General features: G+C 35.6%; 2 protein-coding genes and 1 long non-coding RNA gene across 4 annotated transcripts in view; all 3 read left to right on the top strand.

The window, feature by feature from the left end:
* The first annotated feature begins 1,970 nt into the window (after positions 1 to 1,970).
* Positions 1,971 to 5,426, top strand: LOC100374605 (protein SSUH2 homolog). Its single transcript, XM_078006910.2, has 8 exons — positions 1,971 to 2,090; positions 2,235 to 2,295; positions 2,534 to 2,721; positions 3,288 to 3,382; positions 3,472 to 3,564; positions 4,223 to 4,328; positions 4,817 to 4,921; positions 5,160 to 5,426. Exons 1-8 carry the CDS (start codon positions 1,971 to 1,973, stop codon positions 5,304 to 5,306), a joined length of 915 nt encoding a protein of 304 aa, XP_077863036.2. The 3' UTR covers positions 5,307 to 5,426.
* A 4,081-nt stretch (positions 5,427 to 9,507) lies between these two features.
* LOC144345499 (glutamate receptor 1-like) overlaps positions 9,508 to 22,032 on the top strand; it is a 36,181-nt gene continuing 23,656 nt past the window's right edge. For both annotated transcript variants that reach the window (XM_085503421.1, XM_078006911.2), the window contains exon 1: positions 9,508 to 9,633. In XM_085503421.1, the coding sequence (XP_085359547.1) occupies positions 9,555 to 9,633 (79 nt within the window). In that variant the 5' untranslated portion in view covers positions 9,508 to 9,554. The remainder of the gene's footprint in view (positions 9,634 to 22,032) is intronic.
* Positions 12,463 to 21,414, top strand: LOC146739165 (uncharacterized). The gene is made up of 2 exons (XR_014930446.1): positions 12,463 to 12,615; positions 20,940 to 21,414. It is a non-coding gene; the product is annotated as an uncharacterized LOC146739165 (long non-coding RNA).

Here is a 22,032-nt window from a genome sequence, read left to right as displayed (position 1 = left end):
GATCATTGTCTGGTTCATTGGTATCAATGTGATGTGGTAGGTCATCGCCTGGTCCATTGGTATCAATGTGATGTGGTAGATCATCGTCTGGTCCATTGGTATCAATGCGATGTAGTAGATCATCATTTGATTCGTTGGTATCAGTATGATGTAGTAGATCGTCGACTGGTCCATTGGTATCATTGTGATGTGGTAGATAATCGTCTGGTCCATTGGTATCAATGTGATGTGGTGGATCATCGTCTGGTCCATTGGTATCATTGTTATGCGGTAGATCATCGTCTGGTGCATTGGTACCATTGTGATGTGGAAGATCATCGCCTGGTCCATTGGTATCATTGTGATGTGGTAGATCATCGTCTGGTCCATGGTATCAGTGTGATGTGGTAGATCATCGTCTGGTCCATGGTATCAGTGTGATGTGGTAGATCATCGTCTGGTCCATTGGTATCAGTGTGGTGTGGTGTGGTAGATCATCGTCTGGTGCATTGGTATCATTGTGATGCGGTAGATCATCGTCTGGTGAATTGGTATCATTGTGATGTGGTAGATCATCATCTGGTCCATTGATATCAGTATGATGTGGTAGATCGTCGACTGGTCCATTGGTATCATTGTGATGTGGTAGATCATTGTCTGGTGCATTGGTATCATTGTGATGTGGTAGATCATCGTCTGGTGCATTGGTATCAGTGTGATGTGGTAGATTATCGTCTGCTCCGTTGGTATCATTGTGATGTTTTAGATCATCGCCTGGTCCATTGGTATTATTGTGATGCGGTAGATCATCGTCTGGTCCATGGTATCAGTGTGATGTGGTAGATCATCGTCTGGTCCATGGTATCAGTGTGATGTGGTAGATCATCGTCTGGTGCATTGGTATCAGTGTGATGTGGTAAATCATCGTCTGGTGCATTGGTATCAGTTTGATGTGGTAGATCATTGTCTGGTTCGTTGGTATCAGTATGATGTAGTAGATCATCATCTGGTTCGTTGGTATCAGTGTGATGTGGTAGATCATCGTCTGGTTCGTTGGTATCAGTGTGATGTGGTAGATCATTGTCTGGTTCTTTGGTGTCAGTGTGATGTGGTAGATCATCGTCTGGTTCGTTGGTATCAGTGTGATGTGGTAGATCATCGTCTGGTTCGTTGGTATCAGTATGATGTAGTAGATCATCATCTGGTCCATGGTATCAGTGTGATGTGGTAAATCATCGTCTGGTCCATTGGTATCAATGTGATGTGGTAGATCATCGTCTGGTCCATTGGTATCAATGTGATGTGGTAGATCATCGTCTGGTCCATTGGTATCAGTGTGATGTGGTAGATCATCGTCTGGTGCACTGGTATCAGTGTGATGTAGTAAATCGTCGTCTGGTCCATGGTATCAGTGTGATGTGGTAGATCATCGTATGGTCCATTGGTATCATTGTGATGTGGTAGATCATCGTCTGGTGCATTGGTATCACTGTGATGTGGTAGATCATCGTCTGGTCCACTGGTATCAATGTGATGTGGTAGATCATCGTCTGGTACATTGGTATCAGTGTGATGTGGTAGATCGTCCTTTCTTTCATTTTTTCTAATGAGGTGTGTTATCAAATTGGCTTACGAAGTCTCATCTGTTGTACTGGGCCAGCTGAAATCTAAACATGAACATGCTAATATTTAATTTAGGTCAAAAGTCGACGCCGATTGCAAAAATATGGCTGGAATGCGGGTTTCGAAACAAATGATTCTATTTTTAAATTAACATTTCAATACTGTAACAGTGGAAATTCCCTTGCTGGGTAATACGATGAGGTACAAATGTATTTTGAAAGTTTTCCCAAACATATTCCCTCCCAAAATTAAATATAAAGTTTTTGTAATTTGTTGATAATTTGACATCAAAATACACATAACAGTACACATAACGATGAAAATAACCTTATTGACTATTTTTTTTTATATTTCTTAGTTCGTCGACGATGTCGAATGCGGATGCGAGGGAGTACCTTGTAGATTACATTTGCAAACAGAGTTGTTACGGTAAATCAGCTGCTCGGGACATGAACATGAATAATATTACGTCTTCGCATGGTTTGCATGTAAGTAAATACGTATCATGATATATTAACTGGATTTTTACAGTTCGTGAATTACGTTATATATGTATATATTGTTTATGACAATCAGAAAATTGATACGGTATGTGTACGCGTGTTATGTAATGCGTTGTTTTATTATCTTAGTACACAGTGGAAACGTTTACTGAGTCCCGGTCCACGGAAAGAACTCACGAGCCTTTTCACGGTAAGCATGGCAGCGGGCACGTGACCGATATCGTGCAGATGTAAATGAAGGAAAAGCTGTGATAAAAGAAAATGGCGTTCACTCGACTACAAAAGGTGTATTCATTACGTATCCCTGGACATTGGTGAACATCAGACGTTGCTATGCGCGTATAATCGGGAGATTGATTTACTGATGGTTGCAAATAATTAAAAAACAAATAACAATCGCTAAATAATATATTCCCATATCCTGGCAGGTGATGAAGTCGATGGTCCATCAAACGGGGCGCCCCCAACTACGTGGGATATCGAGGTGACGCCGGAGCAGGAGTTCGTGGACAAAACGAGAATATTAAAAGTTCCACACACAGACGAAATAAAGACGTGTCACCATTGCAATGGAGTTGGTATCTTAACATGCGATGAGTGCGATGCACTGGGAACGGTGAGTGTATGTCTATCTGTGCCCATAACGTCAACAAGCCAGGAATGTATGACACGAATTCTATGCATGGGTATATATTACTCAATGGGGTTGAGAAAAATGTTAGTCGCAATTATTCTAGAGTTCATTCGTTCACTACCACAACAAATGCATGTGTGGAGTTTAAATTTGACCCCTAGAATAACCAATAAGTACAGTGTCCAATTATCCGATTGTTTATATACTCGTATATTTAATTCCAACTTTCTCCCTTTTTGATTCATAAGAAAATGAGCTAACTTTACATAGTCCCGGACTTAGCGCTCTTTGACGTGATATTCTCTGCAATCTGACTGGGATATATGCATGTGTGCCACACCGTCTCAATCTGTGAAATGAAACTGAATCTGACGTGTATAAACATCGGTATATATTTCAAAAGGAACGTATATTTTGTACAAATTCGAAATTGTCACGAATTTAACTAGAGTGTTGCAGTACTCGACATTTATCGGTGATTTATAAAAATGTACACAGTGGTGGTCTATCATATACGTACTAATCTACGCATGTGTTTGTTTCCATAGAAACGTTGCTCATGGTGCGTTGGTAACGGCGTAACATTTACAAAAAAGGGCAAGTCCAAGAAGTGTAAGCATTGCGTTGGAGCAGGCCGACTCAAGTGAGTGTCCGAAAGGATGGGTGCGGTTTGAAACAACGATTCAAATTAAATTCGTACAAGTAAACTCTGTTTTCGTCTGTATTTTACAGATGTGTTAAATGCAATGGTTCTGGACACTGTAAATGTTCCATCTGTCTGAATTACAAACAACTGAGATGGTTCATATCACTTACTGTCAAATTGTGAGTATTGATACAATCATTATTATTCAAGAAACATGACGACTTCCGGCAAACAACACAAAATACTAAATTACTTTCTTTCAGGGAACGAATATAACGGTGAAACATGTTCACTTATCGTTCTAGAAAAATAAATTGGTCCGATTCGCTAGAAATATATTTTTAAGTTATATACAGCTGTATATAATTTGGTCAAGGATAATATACTAGTACGTTATTATGCAATGAGTTTGTGAATGTGTTGGATGTACATTGTATGGCACAAATCACGTTAGAATGCCGCTCAGCGACATGTTTCAGTTATTTTAAGTAATGGATTCCAAACAATAGCAAATAAACAAATATGCCTATCTTTTGTTTTATTTATTATGCATATAATTTCAGCCTTCGCAGTTACAACATATACTATAATGTGTACAATAGTTTTAAACGGTTGACCATCACAATACTACATTATCACACATTTCGTGCATAAATGAAATAAACATGGACAAAATAATTCCATTTTGAAAAAAACAAAGTGTTATTGTCAAGAATAGCAAATGTAGTACTAGTATTTCAAAAATGAAGCATAATAAGCTGTGGTGCAGTGTATTTACATAAACAACTGTTGCTCAGGGTTACTCATTTGTTTACTTTTCCGTGTATATCGTTGCAGTGTAAATCACGTGGACGATGACGTAATCCAACATTTGACAAACTTACCAATAGAATTCTTTCGTAGTGCATCGGGCGATAGAGTACTCCAGGAAGAAAGTCTGTCGGTCAGTATATACAATATTTGGTTTGAGACTGCAGTTTAAAACGAAAATAGAGAATATTTGACTTTGACGTTGAACAGGTTTTGTTTTCTTTCGTTTGATATTTGTTTAAGATGTTTGATTTCCAAATGGCCGCCGAGATCTCGTTGTTAGTGAGAAAGCCACGAGATTTGTATCTGTGTGGTGATATTTCGAGCAGTTTTCGCGATGACGTGAGTAAATGGAGCACTATTTGAGGGGGAAAAGCAAGTCTCGTGGCGCAGCCACACTTGCATCTACAATCTATTCCGTTCAATGACGATGTGAGTCTGAATTTCGCCACACATTAGACACATTTGGGAAGTTGGGTTAGTAAGTAACATGCGTGAGAAAAATCTGGTTTATTTCTGCATCCAACCCTGGTAAATGTCATTGGTAATTTTTCATGCTGAATATCATATTTTCGGCAAAAAATTGTCGAATATATTTTTACTCTGATTCTCTCGTTACAGCTGACGCCTCTCGCTATAGTTAATGACGAAAAACTGAACGAATGCTCCAGACGACTCATAGAAAAACACAGAATGGCGTTTGAAGCTGAAAGAGTGTTATTACAGGTGGGTTTGAATCTAAAAAATAATTCATTTTGAATTTGCTTTCCAATAAAAGATTGGTTGCAACACTTGAATTAAAGTTTGTGTTCGACCAGTATGTAACAATCACTAGTTCAATTATTACAATAATTTTATAAACAGTTCTACTTTTTTCAGGTAAATTGTTTACCATAATTTGAATTCACCATAACATATCAGTTTTCACTTGCAAACTGGTAATTGTTTTCTGATTTTTCACTAGAGACACACACTCCGTGCTATCCCATTGTCTGAAATTCACTGGACTTGGAAAAACAAGGCGAACAGGTTCTGGATCTATGGTTACGAAAATAGAATTTACTGTCCCAAGTATCCGCAGAGTCGTTGCTGGGGGTGCACCGTACTCTGAATACTGGCGTTCAGGCGCATACCACCAACTACGAGGGCGGGCTACTTAAAGGAGAAAATATACTTAAGGATGTCGTTTTCAGTGGAAAATATAAAAAAAATCCAAAGAGTACACAGTACAGACACTGTGGATTATTTCTGGTTATTCACACACGTCTTTAACCCCAGACAACTAGTACAAGTTGTCTGAGCTTTAACAGACCGTCTGACAGGTCGTCTCGTCACGCATGCGCTTAGTATTAATAAACATCCAATCCAATGCGGTCTTTCAATGGTAAGCACGAACGTCACGGTGAATTTTGTTATGTGAACTAAATACTTGACTCATGGAAATATTTATCGATGTGTTCGAATCACCTAATTAGCCACAGACAACTAGTAGTAAATGATAATCTCCAGTTCATCTGTCACCTTATACCACCATACCGCGTGCCCATTCATACACATATTACTAGTATTATCACAAACATGGCATATTTTCACGCAACACTAAAAGTGCATTCGACATTAAAACAATTTCACAATCATGATTGGTAAATTTGATCATTAGCTTTTATGGCTTTTATTTATATTGGTCAAGCCGTATCCAATCTGACCTTTCCAATCGAGGTAAATGATGACATTTACTTACTTGCTTGTCGCTGCCGCAAAGTATGCTATATCTTGCCACGATGAAAGTGATAGCCGGAATGTAGGTCAACGAACTTTAGTTGACAGAAATGTCACACGTTCAACTCCGTTACTTATACTGAGTCATATGTTTCTTAGTTTTCTATATATTGTAATTTATAACTAGCGTTTTATTGTTGTCAACCAATGGAAACTATTTTTAATGACGCAATATTTTGTTATTAGGCTTTCAAGTCCCTTCAGGCTTGAAAGCCTATTGTTTTTGTTATGTTTATTATTATTATTATTATTATTATTATTATTATTATTATTATTATTATTATTATTCTTCCGCCAACTTCAAACGACTTCTTCTCTGAAACGGCTGCACCATTTTGCCTGAAAATTTGTATATACCTTCTAAATGTCATGCCATTAAAAGTGACTGAAGCAGATTTTCGATTAGTCACGTGGTTCGGCCGCCATGTTGGAACTCATTAAATATGCATGTCTCTTGTAACTCAAAAACTATTGCATGTACAAACATGGAACTAACGGTATATTGAAGGCAACGGACAAGAGAATTGGCCAAAATATTCGTTGACCATATATGGTCATAGAACTCATTTAATATGCATGTCTCTTATATCTCAAGCACTATTGCATGTACAAACGTGAAACTAACGCTATAATGAAGGTAATGGACCAGAGAATGAGCCAACATATTCGTTGACCATATAAGGTCATATACCTCATTATATATGCATATCTATAATATCGCAGGCACTATTGCACATACAGACATGGAACCATTGCTATATTGAAGGCTTTGGACAAGAGAAATTGTCAACATGTTCAATGGCCATATATGGTCATATAACTCATTAAATATGCATGTCTCCAATATCTCTAGCACTATTGCATGTACAAACATGGAACAAACACTACATTGAAGACAATAGCAAAGTGAATTGACCATCATATCCGTTGACCATATAAGGTCATAGAACTCATTATATATGCATGTCTCTAATATTTCAAGCAGTATTGCATGTACAGACAGGGTACCAACGCTATATTGAAGGCAATGGACATGAGAATTGGCCAACATGTTTGATGACCATATATGGTCATAGAACTCATTAAATATGCATGTCTCCAATATCTCAAGCACCATTGCAAGTATAAACACGGTACCAATGCTATATTGAAGGCATTGGACAAGAGAATTGGCCAACATATTCGTTGACCATATATGGTCGTATAACTCATTGAATATGCATGTATCTAATATATCAAGCTCTATTGCATGTGCAAACATGAAACTAACGGTTTGCTGAAGGCAATCGACAAGAGAATTGGCCAACATACTCATTGACCATATATGGTCATATAACTCATCAAATATGCATATCTCTAATATCTCTTGCACTATAGCATCTATAAACATAAAACTAACGGTATATTGAAGGCAATAGAAGAGAGAATTGACCAACATATCGGTTGACCATATATGGTCATGGAACTCATTAAATATGCATATATATATATAATATCTCGAGTACTATTTCCATGTCTCTAACTTCAAAAGTGCTATAATGAAGGCATTGGACCAGAACGTTGTGTAACCTACACGTATATACATTGCACAAATAAAATCTTCAAACGTTTTTTTTTCAAATTCAATGGTGTTATGTATGGTTCTTTACTTGAAAGCCGTTAATAGCTGCTCTGCAGCTATATTTATTATTATTATTATGTTCAACTTCGTTACTTGTAAACTTAGCGAATACTATCATATTCCCAGTTCTCATAACCATCCATTTAAATACAACAAATGTCTATTATAGTTAATTATTATTAATTAATTAATTAATTAATAAAAATAAATAAATAAAATAGATTAATTAATTAATTAATTAATCTATTTATTTATTTTGGTCTTGAATTATCTCATACTCATTTTTCATTTTCGTTTTTTTTTTTTTTTTTTTTTAATTAATTGTCGTTTTTTGCGCTCGGCGACTTTTGCCATCCTTGATCTAATGGAAGTATTGAAATTTACATGGAAACGTATTTATGGAATTGTTTTGTAAATTTTTAAATTCAAAAAGCAAACATCCATAGTGTACTATTACAGAGGTAATTTCTCTTTTGCTGTTAATAAACGTTTGTAAAAAAAAATATTGTCCCATCATTCACTAGTGCATCGCTTCATTACCGCGCAGTTGACACCGAGGTAATAATTTAACTTGAGTTGCGCACTCAGACTTGTAAATTCCTAACATAAGTGGTAGATACAGTTCGCGGCACAATGCGCTTGATTCACTAAACATACTGAGGGACTGGGCGTTTATTATAAGGAAGAGGGGCCGGGGAATGAATTCCAAGTCAGTCTGAAAGAAAAATGATGGCCCTTCCCCAAAACTAAGCTATGACCCCCCTTCTCAGTGACAATTAGTCGCAGTTTCGAAATCAGGAACTACTAATTTGGACTCCGTTCACTTGTTCGTTTAGAGCCATTCAAAGTTAACACAAATATCATGTACGATGACTTACATATGTACATCAGTTTTCTTTACCGTTTGATAAAATATGGCTGACTGGCTGCCATCTCAAATTTGACAAATTTACATGCTTAATTAACGTGCTAGAGGCAGTGTTGCAGAGATGAACAATGCGATAATGCTAATTGGCTTACAGGTGCATGTCATTCATATTTTATCGAACTGGGCGATTTCATTCAAAACTTGTATCTGGATTATGTATGTTGGTTTATCGGTGCACGTCATATATTTTCAACCGAAAATGGTAAACTAGCGGCCATTTTTTATTCATATCAATCACTATTACGTCACATGATTCAGTTTGCACATAGGTACTACACACATATGTTTTGTTATTTTGCGATTTAATATATTTTAAAATCACAGTCTGTAAATGCGCCCGGGGTCGGAGTTTTTAAAGATGGAGAGGTCTTAGTATCTGGATCATACATACTGCGTTAGAAGTGCAGGTCTTATTTATTTTGAGATTCAAACAAAAATAACAAACTTGCGCGATCATTTGGTTTTATGGTATCCATGCTGGTTTCTCTGTCTCCATGTGATTATAATAACCACATTTTATCAGTGTATGTATTGTCATACTGTATTGACATTTACATATGGATGGTATTGTAGATACGTGTGGCTGTACTGAGCATTTAGGTTAAAGCGGGAGAGTCGTCACCTACGCATGCGTCAGGTAGCCATAGCATGTCGTTGTTTACAAACAAGCGTCTACCCATGAGCCAACAACAACAAATAAACAAGGGACTGTATGCAAGTGTAACTTAGGTGATTCATCCCAATCTATTTTCATCACCATGCTCCTCTAACTCTTGGTCCTTCTCATCAATACCAATTTTCGTGATGACCATTCTTATTTTTGCAGTAACTTCTTCCTAACCATCTAAACCGTAAGCATGAGAATAAACGACCCTCCCTACAATCCCTCCCCCTTGGTAATAAACGCCCAGTCCCTGAATGCATATGTGTACTGACAGACAGACAAACACGTGATGCATATTAATGACATATCCAACCATCTCACTCGTGAAAGCTTCCGAGCACATACTTGCTACTTGGTAATTCTCACGATGTGGTGGCAAATAATACCGCTTCTGTTTGTAGTTATGGTGACAGTATGCAGTGGTCGTGTTGAAGTTGACCATGCAGGTAAAATATATATTAATATTTATATTTTTTTGAGAGTTTTTGTTTTTATCCAGGGTTGTGGATTTTAAGCTGAACTCCGCAGTTGGCACAGTTCAAAGTATTCTGGAATGTGCACCCGTGGTTTATATCATATTGTAAAAACACTCTGTGAAGGAAACATGATACAAGCAATGCTCGGTTAAGTACGGATCGTGGCAGAAACCATAATGTTGATGTACAAATCATATGTACATTCAATCACTGTTGGTTGATTTACATCGCGATTGCTAGAAGAAGAAAAACGAATATTTTAATGATTAGACATCTGTGTGCTTTTTCTCACGACATTGTTCCTTAAGTATAAGACTGGTATTTTTTTAATTTCGTGTAAACAATGAATTAGATTTATTTTACTGCAAAACTTGTACTATTCTGGCTTTCTTTCCCAGAGGTCAATTAGTAGGCACTATGGTAGGGAGATTTAGACAAACTATAGGATGTTATTTTTTCATTTTTTCTTGAGCTAGATTTATATTTCCAGTATTATGGCGGTGTATTTATTTTTATTTACTTTCCTCTATCAAATGTGCGTATGATTTGTGTTATTTACATGGTAGATGGAGAAATCTGCTTGCATGTATGTGAAGTCTGGTATGTTGTTTATTTTACGGTGGCGGTGCTGCCAATGACAGATACGTCCCATGGTTTATAGTATGACATGACAGATACATGCACTTACTGATTTTATCGGTGACTCTGAGCAGTTTGAGCGTTGCTGAAAATAGCATGGTGTGTTTAAACACTGCAGTCGCCCTACCTCTGGGCCAGATGATGACAAACTTTGCAACTTATGATTTGTTTTCACTTAATAATTAATATTAATAATTAATATTGAGACCCGAACTACAAACGGAAATTGTTCGAAATCATTTTAATAGTAATCAGTATAACAACAGTCACGATGTATTTTAATTGGCGACTAGAAATAAGGGTAGTCAATAAAATAATCGCTCGTTGGTCGCACCCTTCTTACGTTCGTAATTTCTTTCAATCGTGAAATAGTTAATTATGATGGGAACGGATAATCGCATATAGCGGGAGACATTTTGAAACCTCATGTAATTTCATCAGCTTACACAATGCAGCCTCTGGTTAAATTGATGGTATTTCTATGGTTTTAACCATTGTTCGATTGCTCGGTTTAGTGTCCCATCGCACTATTTCGTAACCAATCGCACTGTTTCGTGTCCCATCGCACTATTTCGTAACCAATCGCACTGTTTCGTCTAAGATCGGCATTGTCCGATTGCTCGGTTTAGTGTCCCATCTCACTATTTCGTAACCTATCGCTCTGTTTCGTCTAAGATCGGCATTGTTCGATTGCTCGGTTTAGTGTCCCATCGCACTATTTCATAACCAACCGCACTGTTTCGTATAAAATCGGGCAATGAAATATCTTGTCAATAGTTGTATATGTTATACTGCCAAGTGACCTTAATAACACAATGCTGTTCTCAACTGCCCTGCAATAACACGCCGATGCCCTGACATCGTAGGTAGTCTCGTCTGAGCTTTCATAGACAACAATATTTATCCTGTTCACATCTGTTTCTGCGCAGACATATCGTACGACAGAATAAGATGGAAACACGTTAATAACACAATGACACAATAACACAATGCTGTTCTCAACTGCCCTGCAATAACACGGCGATGCCCTGACATCGTAGGTAGTCTCGTCTGAGCTTTCATAGACAACAATATTTATCCTGTTCACATCTGTTTCTGCGCAGACATATCGTACGACAGAATAAGATGGAAACACGTTACTTCGACGTGAAAGGATTGTTAAAGTTTAAACTCCCTTAAAGGGGAGAGATATAATCACCGGCGAAACTATTACGTAATACAAAAAACAATGTAGTACAAAACAGATAAGATGAGAGCATGTTACGCCGTCATAACGGGGTTTAAATATTACGGAGCGAACACCTTTGATTATTCGCAAATTGTGTTTTGAGTGTATTGATGTCCTAAATTTGAATGTCCTAGTCTACTGTTTTTTTTTGTTGTTTTTTTATTTAACCTAATTTATAATAGGCTTCCTCCCGCGTGTGTCATATTTTAAGTTTAGGTTGTTATAATAACTTGTATAACTTTCTTACACCAATGAAGCCTTGTTACCAGAAGATGAGATTTGTGGTAACTGTTTGTTTTTCGGCGCAACTGTTCAACAAACGTCCAGTCCATTTCACGCAATTTAAAAAAAAAAACAATCTAATTTCCGTAGGGATGACAAATATTCCAGGCCATAACGAAACTTTCAATGTTTGTGGCGCAAATACAGAATGTTGACAGACGGCTAACAGTACTGTCGCAGCTGTTCTGGTGTATATAAGATGACGTGGAGAATTCCATTGGCGCACTGCAGGCGAAATTCACGTGTTGTCCATTAGCGCTTCTCCACTAAAAATTGTCTGGGATCGACAAGGCTTCTGTCTCTTCTAAACGTCTCCACAAATAAATTTATTCTTGTCAAATCCGGAACACCTCCGTAATGTCATCATTGCCTGTTGATAATAAGATAGCTATGCTAAGGATGAAACCAGAGTACGTATGTTAAGCCACTATTTTGGTATTTGCCACTATTTTGGTACCCGCGAAAATTAAAACCAACGTCCTCTTGCTCTTTGTTATTATTTTTCTTCACAAGTCAATAAATCTCATAATTCTGAATAATTCTGGACAGTTTGTGTATAATTTGGAGTAATTTGTTATGTTTAATTTAAGTTTTCTTTACTTGCGCATCTTTTCAGACCGAATTGTCATCTTTTTGACGCAGACACAGTGACGCTAACTTAGGGGGTATTACAATCGGCTGTCCTAACAGCCATATCGCGGAGCTCAATTCAACTGTCGTACTTTTAAAAATCAATTGCATAGCATATCCGTCGCCGATTGAAATGGTGTTAGTGCATCGAAACTGTTCGGCGAAGCTGCTAGGTAAGTATATGACGATTCAATACTAATATTGATATTTACTAGCTAGCTATCGCACTATGACTTGTTTAGTGTGCCTGCTCAGACTGCTGCGGCGTCTCGAGTCCATTTGATTCTATCATCATCATCATGTTGTGTTCAATTCCAATTTCGAATGTGCATCGATTTCTCAAAACAGTAATTTATAGACATGTATATAGTTCATCTGATCCAGAAAGTGATAGTTTAAACTTCATGTACATGTCCAGCTTGAATTTAAATAATCTATATGCGGACGTTGAGCAGACGGACAACAACATAGCCACCGAGCGATATGCTATTTTTCCGTTTTGTGCTTCTTCCATTTGAGATGCATTTCTGTAAAATATTCCGTATATGATGACAGAATTCGCTGGTGTTGTCAAGTTGTAGCATCCATTCTGGAAATTTTTATATTTTAGCAGCTATTTATTTTCTTGAAATTAAAATGTTTTAATACGCAAGATTTAAGTAATTAATGAGGTCTTGATATTAGTAATTTATACCCATAAGCTGAATGATATTCTTGTATAAAACATGTCAGTCACTTTCTTATTTTATCATATTTTTTCTCTATAACATGACGAGATAGAACAATTTGTATAATATATTATACTCTTGCGTAAATGACAAAGGTGTGTCAATAGTCAATAAAACAGCTAGCTGCGGTTCCGTAGCTCTTTGGTGCGACCTACAATCAAATTTCGCCCTAACAATTTCATTTGGACGTCTTTTTTTTAATTTTGTAGTTGTACGTCGAACATAGAGCTACGGGATCTATCACAGTTTAATAACAGAAATCTGGCATACATAAATTAAATCGCTTTTGCTTTCGATTACTATGGTGTGACGTACCTTTATTGTGAATTGATTGCTGGATGAATAACATGCAAACTTTTGTTTGCAATTTGTGTTTATAAATAAGCAATAATTTGTGATATTTTACAATTACCGCGGAAACCAAGCAAATTACGAGAAAACGGCAGCCATTGACATCCCACACTCCCTAGCACAGAATAAATGTAATCTCGTTTGGCAGTCATGTGATACAGTGGTGGAAGAATAAAACTCACTCTTCCCGTTATTCTAATTGTTCCAAGAAAGCAATCACATACAGTATTTATAATTGTATGATTTTTGTTTAATAATAGAAACTAGTTGCATAAACGCAATTTATCTACTGATTTCGGTCACGTGGTACAAAATTATAGGTCTCGCGTAATTTGCTATAAACTCTGGAATACAAAATGGCGTCTTTCGTCTTGTTATTTTTCTGCGACTCGGTGTACAGTAAATAAAGTCAATTATTTATGACCACCGTCATCATTTCACAGCGCAAATAGGTTCTGGTCATTGTTTGGAAGTAAATAAACATAGTGAGTACTTTCGAAGGTCTTAAAATGTGATTTTCGCGACGACCAAATTTGGCATGTGGATTTTAACCGGGCCGGCCAGAGTCAGTCACGTAAATAATGCGGTTGGCAACATAGGGCTATGATTCCACAGCTATAAAACAGCCTAGGCAATACTATAGTCATTTAGAAAAGACATACAATTTGTTATTAATCTCATTATACACTTGTTATTAATCTCACTAATAACAACCATTCATGGTTATTTCAATTTTTGTATTACATTTTAATTTGTTTAGTAAGTTTTACAATACAAAAACCATCTTTATTATTGCTGCATTGTGGATATAAATGTAGCTCCAGAATGTGAGTAACCACTTGGAATTCCTACTGAATTTCGGGACGCCATGAATTCACAGAAATGCTTTCTTAATTTCATTTCCAAATACTTGCTGTGATAGATGAATGTTTAAACAATCATTTATACATGTTCCATAAGTGAATAAATAATATTACTAAAAAAATCCTTTGAAAATCAAAAGTCTACCATTCAATCTATTTGTATCTAACAACGTTGTCCTGACTCACTGCACTAATGATCAATGGGATAATGGCTTCCTATAGAGAAGAAATGTGTTAACTCAATATTGGATTTTGCAAAGAATTGTGGAATTGAAAATTGAACTGAACAATATAACCATAAAATTTTTAAAAATAACTTGCACGTTGCTTGAAAACAGGAGAGGTAAAAAGCTTATTTTAACGGAGGGCTCTATGGAAAAGATGTGAGCCCCCCCAATGCCATCTACAGTTCAATTTTCTATCTCACAACTTTTTGCAAAATCAAATATGGAGTTAACACAGTTCTTCCCTATACATGTATATAACACATTTCTTCCCTATACTATACTGGATATTATGAATCACTGTCTTAACTATGAAACAAATAATAAGGTATAATTATTCCCTTAGAACCTAACCTGACTCACTGCACTAACAACCAATAAGACATTTGTTACTCATAATTAGGACTAGATATTATTATTATTTTTAATATTTTTTTTGTGCCAGGCAACAGTTCCGGACATTAAATTTCACTGTTGACTCTCCTGACTTTTTTTATGTGCAAATTGCAAGTGCTGACACATAGTGCATTTTTGCCACAGAAGTCATATTCAAGTTTGGGACTACATGACAGGACTGTGCGGCCATTTTCCTATCAAATGGCAATTTAATGCACTATCCGACCTTAATCAAAGTTCCCCCAAAGTCGCATTCGTTAGTGAATAAATCTTGGCCAGTGGAATTGGGCTTTCCGTGTTCAGCCTTAGTAGGATTTGAACTTGGGTCTACAAATCATGAGTCTGATGCGACAACCACTACGGTATACTACCAGTGACCGATAGGACTAGGTATTATTACCTGGTAATCGAAGACGACCTGACCCGACTCACTGCACTAACTATAAAACTAATAATAAGGTATTATTATTCCCCTAGAACCTAACCTGACTCACTGCACTAACAACAAATTGGACATTTTTACCTACATGTATAACAACAGTGTTCTCTCCACACCTCTAAAGCGTAATGGTACAGTGATGTGACCCTGTGAGATGTTCTTTCAAGGGTGTGGTCCCTCTAAATCCAAATCAAATACTAGAATATTAATAATTTGCCCATTGCACGTAACAGCAACAATGTGACAAAACAAGTCTCACAAATCACAAATACTGCACATGTCCGGAAAATATACTGATTTGGTACACTGCTATTATTTGCAGTTTGTACTTTAATTAAAAAAAAAAACAAGTGAAATTAGGTCCCATTGAAAATAAAACTGTACATAAATCGAAGCAAAAATTATTCAACTGCAGGCATCGCCAAAGAAAAAAAACTGACTGGCAACACTGTTGTTTGGAGGTGTCAATCTGCCCAACGATTGTGTGTCTCGGCTACGCTGGTGGCTCATGCTTTGCCAAATTTTGCCGAATGGCGAGTTGAGTTTTAAGTTGATTTGCCAAATAATATATTTTATAGCCAAAATTGACCATATTTTAGGAAAGTAATGATTATTTGAATGTATAAACCATCTTTATAGTAATGTTCTTGAATGTATAATAAAGAAAAATGAACGACTTTTACCATAATATTTTTTCTGATAGTTAGTCGATTTTTCTAGGATAGTTGACGTCGCCATGTCTACAACAGAGCTGGTATTATGTTACTGTATTTTGCCGATCATGTATTAAAAAACTCTTGAAAATATGATACATCATGGCAAAATGTAAGATAAAATTGGAAACTTTGGTCTGACCTTTTGCATCACTTCCTGTTGAAACACCAACAAAGTCGTATGTCATCGCATGACTTTGTGGACATTTTTTTTTTATCATCCCCAGTTCTTTCTAAGATTAAAACATTAACTCGAGACACACGTTAGATCAAAAGAAATACCTGGATTGCCAGTCTGTTTATTAGTGGTTCTAAGATAATCGCCAATGAATCATTTTCAGGAATTTTTTTAAACAAGAAACAGGGGTGCATCGCCCTCATGCCATGGCCATGTGCCCCTTACCCTAGGGGGCAGATTTTCTGGCAACCACAAAATTCTGAATGACAAGGGATCACAAGTGGCTTCAGTCTTCAACTTTGACCTGTCTGACAGAAATTTTGGCCCAAAGGAAGCCAGAGAATGCTCCACACCCTGATAGGGAAAACCCCATCTCCCCTACTTGATGGTGCCGCTGAATTGCAGTGCTCCCTCTTGCAGTTTTTTTAGCTCCGCTGTCGACTTTGTCGAGCGTAGCTTATCATATGAGTGATTGTTCGTCGTCCGTGTCAATGTTTTACTTTTTCGACTTCTTGAAAACTACAAGCCTGAATGCTTTGATACTTGGTGTATATGTACCTTGGGTAGACCTCTCTTAGGTTTGTTCATTTCATGTTGATATCTTCAATTCTCTAATTTTGGTGAATATTTTTGTCATTTTTGGTAGAAAGTGATATTTTCGACTTCTTGTTAAAAACCGCAAGTGCAATTGCTTTGATATTACATATATAGGTACTACATGTGGACCTCTCTCAGATTTGTTCATTTTGTAATGATATCTTTAATTCTCTAATTTTGGTGAATATTTTTGTCATTTTTGGTAAAAAGTGATATTTTCGACTTCTTGTTAAAAACCGCAAGTGCAATTGCTTTGATATTACATATATAGGTACTACATGTGGACCTCTCTCAGATTTGTTCATTTTGTAATTATATCTTTAATTCTCTAATTTTGGTGAATATTTTTGTCATTTTTGGTAAAAAGTGATATTTTCGACTTCTTGTTAAAAACCGCAAGTGCAATTGCTTTGATATTACATATATAGGTACTACATGTGGACCTCTCTCAGATTTGTTCATTTTGTAATGATATCTTTAATTCTCTAATTTTGGTGAATATTTTTGTCATTTTTGGTAAAAAGTGATATTTTCGACTTCTTGTTAAAAACCGCAAGTGCAATTGCTTTGATATTACATATATAGGTACTACATGTGGACCTCTCTCAGATTTGTTCATTTTGTAATTATATCTTTAATTCTCTAATTTTGGTGAATATTTTTGTCATTTTTGGTAAAAAGTGATATTTTCGACTTCTTGTTAAAAACCGCAAGTGCAATTGCTTTGATATTACATATATAGGTACTACATGTGAACCTCTCTCAGAATTGTTCATTTTGTAATGATATCTTTCTCTAATTTTGGTGAATATTTTTATCATTTTTGGTAAAAAGTGATATTTTTGACTTCTTGTTAAAAAACGCAAGTCCAATTGCTTTGATACTACATATATAGGTACTACATGTAGACCTCTCTCAGATTTGTTCATTTTGTGATGATATCTTCAATTCTCTAATTTTGGTGAATATTTTTGTAATTTTTGGTAAAAAGTGATATTTTCGACTTCTTGTTAAAAACCAATAGTTCAATTGCTTTGATATTACATATTTAGATACTACATGTAGACCTTTCTCAGATTTGTTCATTTCGTGATGATATCTTGGATTCTATAATTTTGGTGAATATTTTTGTCATATTTGGTAAAAAGTGATATTTTCGACTTCTTGTTAAAAACCAAAAGTTCATTGCTTTGATATTACATATATAGATACTACATGTAGACCTTTCTCAGATTTGTTCATTTCGTGATGATATCTTCAATTCTCTAATTTTGGTGAATATTTTAGTCATTTTTGGTAGAAAGTGATATTTTCGACTTCTTGTTAAAAACTGTAAGTCCGATTGCTTTGATACTATACATATTGTTCATTTTCTGATGATGTCTTCAGTTCTTTAATTGAAATGTGCATTTCTAACAGCGGAGCTATCTCAGCCGATAGGCTGCTTGTTCAAGAAAAAACCCTGATTTTAATTAACAAAACATTCTAAATTTGTTCAATGCAAGAATGTTACGGTTTAGCGGACAAAGTTAGGGTAATCATAGCATTACACATAAGGTATAGATCAATGAAAAATCGTTGACTTTAGTTTGAAATTTTGTCATTATTGATATATTATTTTCATCTTATTTTGATAACTCGCAATCTCACAACAAAAAAATGTTTGCCCTAATGTCTCATGAACAGACAGTGACATGGGCACTAAAACTGACTGTACTTGTTGACACGAAATAATGATAAACAGTTATCTCCATGGATAACAATATATTTACTGACTGGCTATAACATATTAACTATTTCTATTGCTTTTTAGCTCCGCTGTCGACAAAGTCGACACAGCTAGGCATTAGTGGAATGGTGCATAGCAGACTGTCAAAACCTCAAATTCTCTAATTTTGGTGAATATTTTTGTCATTTTTGGTAAAAAGTGATATTTTTGACTTCTTGCTAAAAACCGCTATTCTGATTGCTTTGATATTACATATATAGGTACTATATGTGGATCTCTCTCAGATTTGTTCATTTCATAATGATATCTTAAATTTTCTAATTTTGGTGAATATTTTTGGTAAAAAGTGATATTTTTGACTTCTTGTTAAAAACCGCAAGTCCAATTGCTTTGATATTACATATATAGGTACTACACCTGGACCTCTCTCAGATTTGTTCATTTTGTGATGATATCTTTAATTCTCTAGTTTTGATGAATATTTTTGTAGTTTTTGGTAAAAAGTGATATTTTCGACTTCTTGTTGAAAACAGCAAGTCTGATTGCTTTGCTATTATATATATATAAGTACTACATATGGACCTCTCTCAGATTTGTTCATTTTGTGATGATATCTTTAATTTTCTGATTTTAGTCAATATTTTTGTAATTTTTGATAAAAGGTGATATTTTCGACTTCTTGTTAAAAACCGCAAGTCTGATTGCTTTGATACTATACATATATGTACCTCAGGTAAACCTCCCTCAGATTTGTTCATTTCATGATGATATCTTCAATTATCTAATTTTGATGAATATTTTTGTCATTTTTAGTAAAAAGTGATATTTTTGAATTCTTGTTGAAACAGCAAGTCCGATTGCTATACATACCATACATATTGTTCATTTTCTTATATGATATCCTCTGTTCTTTAATTAAAATGTGCCTTGCTAACAGCGGAGCTATCTCAGCCGATAGGCTGCTTGTTTTGCTGTTCTATTTCAAACTTTATTTGACTTGATAAATACATAAAAGACAATGGAGTAAAATGATATAAAATATCAGACTCTCTCGTCTTTAATTAATTGTAGATAGATTGTTAACTAATTTTATACTAACACAGTTATTGTATCACAATATTCAATGGGAAAATTATGCAAATTAGATACAGTGTTTGACTTGGGGTCTGGGGAGAACACTGAACTTGGACTGGATTTTTTTAATCCTGAGGCCCTGACCTGAATCACTGCACTAACAAGCAATGAGACATTTGTTATCTATAACTAGAACTGGGTTTTACATGTATTAATCCTGAGACCATGGCCATAATCATTGCACTGATGAACTGGGTATATTAGTTTCAGAGGACCTGACTTGACTCAGTGCACTAACTACCAATGGGTCATTTGTTATCTATAACCAGGACTGGGTATTATTATTCCCAGAGAACCTGACCTAAGTCACTGCACTAACTAGCAATGAAACTTTTGTTACTTATAACTAATACTGGGTATTATTAATCCCAGAGGACCTGACCTAACTCACTGTACTAACTAGCAATGGAACTTTTGTTACCTATATCTAGGACTGGGCATTATTATACCCAGGGAATCTGACCTAACTCACTGCATTAACTAGCATTGGGACTTTTGTTACCTATATCTAGGATCAGGCATTATTATACACAGGGAACCTGACCTAACTCACTGCACTAACTAGCAATGGGACTTTTGTTACCTATATCTAGGACTAGGCATTATTATACCCAGGGAACCTGACCTAACTCACTGCATTAACTAGCAATGGGACTTTTGTTACATATATCTAGGACTAGGCATTATTATACCCAGGGAACCTGACCTAACTCACTGCACTAACTAGCAATGGGACCTTTGTTACCTATATCTAGGACTGGACATTATTATACCCAGGGAACCTAACCTGACTCACTGCACTAACTTCATGTACAAATCAGACTTTTGTTACTTATACTAATACTGGGTATTATTAATCCCTGGGGCTCTGTTCTGACATTTGTTAATGAGGACTGGGTTTTATTAATCCCAGAGAACCTGACCTAACTCACTGCACTAATGACCAATGAGTCATTTGTTACCTATAATTAGGACTGGGTACTACCGGTATTAATATTAATTCCCTGACCTGACTCACTACACTAACTACTAATGGAAGACTTGTTACCGATAACCCTTAGACCCTGTACTGGGATAAATTAGCATAACATACAAGCTTTGTATTTTGATAGATATTTTAACAATTTTTTTTTTTATTATTGTAGGAAACTTGGAAATACTATACAGAGAAATGAAAGAATATGGTATCAATGGCTTCAGTACCTGTAACAATGATTTATGACTTTTTAGTAATTGTATTTGTATACCACTTTTTCAGTTTTCTGATTATTTCATGACTGTATGGTGTATTTTGTTATAACATGATGATAATAACAAAAATATTATAAAACTGTATTACAAAGGTACCATACAGTATAACAACAAGAATTAAAGTGTGATTATAAATTTATACTTAATTTAGAAATAACGTTTCTCTTCTGGACCCTTGTCAGTGTTGGTCACTTTGTAGTAAAGCATGTGATCATGTCAGCATTATGCATATTGTCAACAATTATAATATTTGAACTCTCAATATTTTCCAAATGAGTGAGATGATAAGTAAGATGGTGCATTGTTTATTTTCAAGCATGCTATATATTAAATTGCTCAGTACTATGGAAAATTCTATAATATTTGAAATTGCAATGTTAGATTCTTTAATTGAGCAAATAATATATTTTGTACACCTATGAGACAAAAATATATTATTTCTGCTTCTTGCAATACCACATTGTGTTGTGTTTATATTCTACAAATGTTTGCTTTAAAAATTTAAACTTGATTGAAGCATAAAGCTTTGATCTCTATGATTTATGTCTAATAATTTAAAAACAACTGTTCATGTGTAGCACAAATTAGGGGCTTACAGTTTGACCTAGGTTCATGGTGTACACTAATTGTGGTTGGCATGGTCACACTAATTTCCCAGCAGTGTAAAGGCAGATCACAACAAACTTGATATGAGCATCATACATAGTGGGTTGTTATGTCACATTGTTTTGTTCAAAAATGGGAACTGATTGGGATTGATCTTTGTGTGTGTGTACAAGCGTACATCTCCAGCTGCATCGTTAACATGCCAGGACTGCTAACATTCTAACTGTACACATGCATCAAACATCTTGTGATATACCGGTATATATCAATATGTATATACCGATATATACATTGTCCTGAAACCAGATCTTGGTCGTGTGTATGGGATTCTTTCAAATTTGGTTTAAACATGGGATCATCCAATATGACAATAAAATTGAT

This window comes from Saccoglossus kowalevskii, chromosome 9 (genome assembly GCF_978046115.1).
Source record: "Saccoglossus kowalevskii chromosome 9, keSacKowa6.1, whole genome shotgun sequence".
NCBI classification, from domain to species: Eukaryota; Metazoa; Hemichordata; class Enteropneusta; family Harrimaniidae; genus Saccoglossus; species Saccoglossus kowalevskii.
This window is presented reverse-complemented; position numbering and strand designations above follow the sequence as displayed.

Coding starts and splice junctions, on each gene's coding strand:
- LOC100374605 (XM_078006910.2), top strand. CDS start 1,971: ATGTCGAATGCGGATGCGAGGGAGTACCTTGTAGATTACATTTGCAAA. Junction 2,296..2,533: donor AACTCACGAGCCTTTTCACG/GTAAGCATGGCA, acceptor ATATCCTGGCAG/GTGATGAAGTCGATGGTCCA. Junction 4,329..4,816: donor TCCAGGAAGAAAGTCTGTCG/GTCAGTATATAC, acceptor CTCTCGTTACAG/CTGACGCCTCTCGCTATAGT.